Raw genomic sequence first — 6,176 nt, forward strand, 5'->3', positions numbered from 1 at the left:
ACCATGTGCACCCATGCCTACCATTAAATTGTGCCATGTTAAGGACCTGGCATCGTGCCACACTGTCGAGGCTGCACGGCCCAGCAAACACCTTGGTACGCCTGGCTTCACCAGAATGCGATACCCACGAAAATCCCACTGATGACAATGAGTTAACCGTATCTACGAACGGCTTCAAAAAGCTGTTCATGTTTGGCTTTCCCAAGCCAAACCACAGCCCTGCAAGTACAATCTCTTGCCCTCTTAAGCGTTGCGGCAGCTCATTCACCTGGAGCAACAACGGCCATATACTGCACTGAGAAGACTCAAATACAGGGACACCATCAGTGTTCCAGGTGAATGAGATGTCCCAGTTGCCTAAAGGGAGCTTCCGATATGCTGGGCTCTCTGTGATGTCCCCAACGTCAAAGGATGGTGCTGAGCATTTTTTCAAAATCGCTTCATGCTTTTCAAGCAAACGCCTTAACTGGGGAACAATATCCACGCTGACAAAAAAGTGGCCGTTGTCCAAGAGAAAGTGCTTTGCATATTTGCTCCTACAACTTGCACAATGCAGTTCACTTTCAGATGAATCATCGCAGGATGCTTGGAGGTACTCTGTACAGTTAGGGCAGTAGAAGTGGGATGTTTGGTTGCTACCTCCATTACTAAAATGCTTGTAGAACAGGTGCTTTGTGGTTGGAAAGTTGTTGGCTTCCGGCAGGTGTGCCTCAATGACCTTCAGAAGGCTATCGGTTGCCTCTTTGGAATTGTGGTACTTCAGGTTATGAGCCATGATGAGGAGGAGGCTATCTGCAAGAGTCAGGCGGGATCCCTCGAAAACATGTTCTTCCTGGAGGGAAACAGCAAAAGTCATGTAATGAAATAAGCATATCCGAGAAGAAAAACAATCACCATAATAATTAGGGGATCACAAATTTCTGAGTTTTCCAACCCGCACAGTTACAGCATGGATCACACAAGACTAAATTGGTGTTCATGTTGGTTCCTGGAAGGAACGGGCACAGGAATGATGTAGTAACAGTTTAACCAGGCTCTGATGTGTCTGTTTATTACTCCATTCCCGGGCCCATTCTTTCGAGGAAGCGTAAAGGAACGAGCCCCAAATTGTAGACAAGCGTTTCACATAGAACACTTTCTGACCACAACAAAGCCAGCACTTACATATTCCTGTCTGTCGAATATTGAAGCGCGTTCAGGTAAAGCCTCTGCACTTCTGTCATCTTCGTTATCCGACGGTGTATCCGAATCAGAGTGCGACTCGTCTGTTGTAATGTCGTCGTCGGACGATGCCCCGGTGTCGTGATCCGAAGCGCGTTCTTCGATACCTTCGGTATCACTGTCGTCGTCGCTGTCGGTATCACTGTCGACATTTGCGCAGCAGTGTTGCAAGTCGGGAGCCACGTCAGCGTGAAAGTCTACTGAAGCGTGTCTTCTAACAGTGTTAGCGCTGTTTTCAGGACAAGGTGTTACAGAATATTCATTGTCGCTATGTCGGGGATTCACAGCGAGTCTCTCTGAGGCCAACAACCTGTACTTCGATCTTTCAGGAACTGCTGTGTTGGGGTCGCAGATATGTTGAAAATATCTTTTCCGGGGCGTCATTGTGTATGTATTTCCTTCGCCCACAAGACTTGTTGCCACGCTACATGGCTACACCGCAAAACCGCGCGCCATGTCAGCCATGTCATGTAACAGGTAAAAGTGGCAATGGCGGGGCGGCAGCACAGGAGCATGATCATGGAAGCATGTTATCAAGATATATTATGTTAACATAATAATTATCACGTTGATCAATGATAATAACAAGGAAATATTTAATAAAATGCAATTTTGTCATCTTCATGTTTAGTTATACTGATGGTCATCTGTAAATTATGCATTTAAGAAACATTGAAACGGAATCTACCGGAGGTGGCGCTCTAGTTGCAAAGTTTATGAACGAAGCTATGGCGTCTTCCGTGTTTTCAATGCTTGTTTGTGTCACTGTTGCGTTACACGTGGGACAGCTTGCACCAAAATGTGTGACATCCTGCATGTTTTAGTGAAGTGGCCCGGGTCCTGTCAACTGGACGTGTATCCAGTGGACAGAATGGTAGACGTTGATGTAGGTTTGCAGCTGATCAATGATCGCGGTTACCCCGACGAAGTCAGACACAAAAACTTCCTATTTACGTGGGACAAGAATGCAGAGCCTGCGGAAGCGATTGTTGTGGACGTCGGTAAGTAACGCTTTCTTTCGTATTATAAGTTACGTGGCGCCTGCACGTGTTAACAGTTCGCATCTACCACGTGTTAGCAGTTGGCAAGTTATGTGTTGACTTTCTCACCTAGGCTGGGAATACGATGTATTAATCAGATTGCACCGCTATTTTACTTTTGACGGCTTAAAACATTTCGAGGAAGTTAAAAGTAAAATTGGATTGATCACTGGAAGCTTGGAATCATTATTGATCAAAATATTTTCACCTGTCTTTGCAGGGTCTGCTGATTTGATGGAGAAGAAACGTTCTCGTGTCCTGAAAGCAATGAGGCTGGTTGAAGGATTGTTTGACAGTGCTGTGAGTTTTTCACTTTGATTTTGGGCAGACGATCATTGCATGAAGTTAAGCTAGTAGATCTTTTGTCGGGCATGCTTCAATGCCATTATTTTGCACGCTTGCGAAATGACGCGAGCACGTGTCGCTGCCATGGCCTTTGTTCTCATGTTGTCACTGTTTTAGGCTGCAGCGTGTGGATCTTGCGACAGCTACAAACGGAGAGTTGAAGACCTTGAAAGGGAAAATGAGAGGCTACAGCGTAAACTCAGTAAAGCGAAAAAGAAATGTGGTATGTTATGCAAAAATTAATTTGCACAGGTCCACTTTTAGTAACATGAAATATTTTTCACTACCTTTTACTTAGATATGCAGAACATGGTCACCCAGATGTCCCAAGTGGTGGAAGCTGCTACCCAGGAACGAGCCAGTGCTATTGTGTCGTCACCAAAGGTACTGCATTGTATCGATAGCTTTACAAGAATTATCTTAAGAATGATGCTGTATGCACTACGTAATGAACGCGAACCAGTAACGGGCTCTATGCATGACACGCTTTTGCACACACAACAGCATAAGCTACCTCTTCTCATCTTTACCACATTAGCTTAGGGTCTTTTCCCTTGTCTCATCAGGTCAGTACGTACAGTGTTAGCTCAAGCAGCAAAATGTACTGAAAGTCAAGTGCATCGAGGTGGCCGGTAGTTGCCGATCAATAGATCCTGAAGTTTTTGGTTTTTATTGTTGCCATATTTGGGGGCAAAAATTGGGTCTGTAGCTTTAAGTCGAAAATTCGCGCAAATTCAGGTGGACAGATTTTCATCCGACTAAATTCGGGGAGATCTGGCTTTATTGTAGAATTAACGTTTCTCCTATCATTTATACGGAGTTTCAGATATACAGGGTTGTCCAAGATAAAATTTCTAATTTGTAATTCAGATAAAGGGACACAACATAGTGTTTGTGTGTCATGCTGCCGTCACAAGAAGTATTATGCACTGATACTTCACATGGAAGCCGCCACGTTATGTAATTCCTCCTCGGTAAGCCGCCAAAATTGAAAACTTGTCGACCCCTTAACATTTCTTCTCAATTCCGCAGTTGCAACTGCAGTTCAATGACTGCTTACCGTAGGGAGAGATACCCTTGCAATAAAGAGGGGAAGACTTATACACATGTTTATCCAGCATTGCGATCATTACTGTTAGGGAAAGTCACAGCAATAATAACCCCTGATGGATGTTTGGAATATGCATGCTGTCTTTTTTAGGCACCCCAGATTTTTCATGAAAAATCCAAAAATGACAAGCTAATTCTGTTTTCGCACATCAAAAAAGGGTTACAAATATGCTGTTGCAATTTTTCGTAGAAGCTGATATTTAAACAGCTAAATTATCAAATTTTAGTTACTGAATTGCATGGCAGGTACATAAAGTTGACCATTAACATCCTGCTGCGTCATGTGCAAAAACAGAGTTACCTTGTCAGTTTTAGATTTTCACTGAAAAATCTGTGGCACCTAAAAAGCACCCAGTATATCTACACCCACGTAGCCACTCAATCTTTTTAACCATTCCTTGTCACATGCACATTTTAGTTCATGCCTTCTTTCCAGGTTGACATAGGCCTTGGTGTTCTAGTTGATGAAGTAATTTTGCATCGCATAGGATCAATGTCTGGCAACTGTCCAAAGAGGTATGTGTTTATTGTCAGTATTCGTTGCTACTACTTGTTTCAACATTCTTGTAATGTGTAACGCGTTTATTCCCCAGGTATGCGCGGGGGCTCATGCGTGCAGTCTTCACAACAGAAGAATTGTGCGGCGGTACCTTGACTGGGAACAGCTGCAACGCAAAGCGTGAGCTTTCTCGGAGACCTGCTCTGGACCAGACAAGGGTGTCAGCGGTGCTTGGTATGTCACACATCTACTGTAAACTGTGACTTACTTAGGGTTGCTTCTCAAAAGTAGTAGTTGAAATATGGTTGCCACCTTCTGCAAGTAGCAACTTGCTGAGGACATCTCATGCTGAAGTCCTCACGATCCAATAGATATCAAGTCTGTCATTTTGGAATTGCTCCACCGTGTGTTCATGCTAGGTGTGCACCTCACATAGCCAATTGCAAGCTTATTGTGCCTTCGTTATCAAAGGGGTGTCAAAGCGATAGGTTCCTGATACCTCCCAGAAATTGTACTTGCAACCTGAAAAATGTCCCACAGAGGAGGACACGTACAAAGAAATCGCTTTGTGATGTGCCTTGTTTGCCTTCCTTGTGACCGTGGTGCATACAAGCCGCAACCAGGTAGCATACTTTATTCCCATTGCCCAGAAGTGCAACAGAGCATTTGGTATCATTTTGCAAGGTCGTCATGTTGCTCAGCCATTAATAGTGTACGGCTTTACATCATGATACAGCGGCTGCTCTGCTGTACAAAGAAACATGTTGGATGTGGCACCTCCATGGGCAAATGCAGGTTGTTTATTTACCTGGAACAACACTTAGGGAACTGGCACAGCTGTGACATAATAGTGAAATGTATTTGCTTTCATAATTAGCACTATACATATTTTCATGTAAGTGCAATGTCTTTTTAATGAACCAAGTGCATTGCACCAGTTAATGGATGACATGGTAGGCAGAGGCGTGCAGCGTGGGGGATATAGCGTTCACGATCGCATCCGCGTCACTTTAGACGTCTTTCTCCACGAAAGCAGTAGCTTATCCAGACCCGCACGGTTACTAGGTGCATCCGCGCAAATGAACATCGTGTCTTCGGTGAAAATAAACATGTGCTGGAAGGGTACCATCATGAAAGGAGGCCTAAAGCTGGGTTTGCTTCACTGCGAGATGTGGAAGCAGATCTTTTCGAGCATGTTTCGTTAGGCACCTTTCTGCGCGGATTCCCGACCAATGAATTTTTATCCATCAGATGAGGTATTGCGCGGATATACAGTATTAACCAATCCATGGTATTCTCACTTGCTGGTAAGCTGCAGGGAATGTCGTTTGGTAGCTTGCCAACCTTCTAAGGGCTTGAGATCACCTCTCAACATAACATTTTGCCCTGCATGCACCAATAGCAAACAGTGAACAAACAACGTCATGCCCTGCAGTGAAATTACACTGTAGTGGTGGCATAGTCTGGGTTGTGGGCATATGCGTTAAAAGTTAATAGCTCATAGCCTTTCACTGTTTCGGACAGTATTTTGTGGGGAAGATACTTGTACGGCAAACAGCTATTTTGTTTCTCATCTGCCTGCCTTTGCATTCGCCAGTGATGAATGAAACAGGGCATGGGCAAGTTCGCATACAATTTATAGCAGCCATTGTAAGCCATGCGCTACGAAACCTGACGTCATTCTCTGCTAAGCAGCTTGTCACTTTGGAAACTGTTTGCAAGACACCAAATTATCGCCGATAGATTGATTATATGTGTGTTCTGCATTACTCCTGTGTTCTTTCATTTTAATGAGACTTGTATTTCTTGTATTTTACATATCTTTCTCTATGTTCCAGGTTACGTCGGCAAGAAGTTTAACCCCGAAATGCAAGTTGTGAAGGGCAGCTTGGCTACGATGCTGGCCAAAATGAAGAAAAGCAATGTTGAAAACACTGAATAAAATGTGACTTTGAACTTCA

At 44.0% G+C, this 6,176-nt stretch overlaps 1 protein-coding gene across 1 annotated transcript; it reads left to right on the forward strand.

Moving 5' to 3' along the window:
* Positions 1–2,020: 2,020 nt before the first annotated feature.
* Positions 2,021–6,176, forward strand: LOC135395859 (uncharacterized). The gene is made up of 7 exons (XM_064626947.1): positions 2,021–2,222; positions 2,482–2,561; positions 2,724–2,829; positions 2,905–2,990; positions 4,153–4,232; positions 4,310–4,449; positions 6,054–6,176. Exons 1-7 carry the CDS (start codon positions 2,021–2,023, stop codon positions 6,155–6,157), a joined length of 798 nt encoding a protein of 265 aa, XP_064483017.1. The 3' UTR covers positions 6,158–6,176.

Source organism: Ornithodoros turicata, chromosome 5, assembly GCF_037126465.1.
Source record: "Ornithodoros turicata isolate Travis chromosome 5, ASM3712646v1, whole genome shotgun sequence".
Taxonomy (NCBI): Eukaryota; Metazoa; Arthropoda; class Arachnida; order Ixodida; family Argasidae; genus Ornithodoros; species Ornithodoros turicata.

Excerpts from the sequence above, each read along its gene's own strand:
- LOC135395859 (XM_064626947.1), top strand. The coding sequence starts at position 2,021 with ATGTGTGACATCCTGCATGTTTTAGTGAAGTGGCCCGGGTCCTGTCAA. Across the intron at positions 2,223-2,481 it reads AGCGATTGTTGTGGACGTCG|GGTCTGCTGATTTGATGGAG; the intron begins GTAAGTAACGCT and ends CTGTCTTTGCAG. Across the intron at positions 2,991-4,152 it reads CTATTGTGTCGTCACCAAAG|GTTGACATAGGCCTTGGTGT; the intron begins GTACTGCATTGT and ends CCTTCTTTCCAG.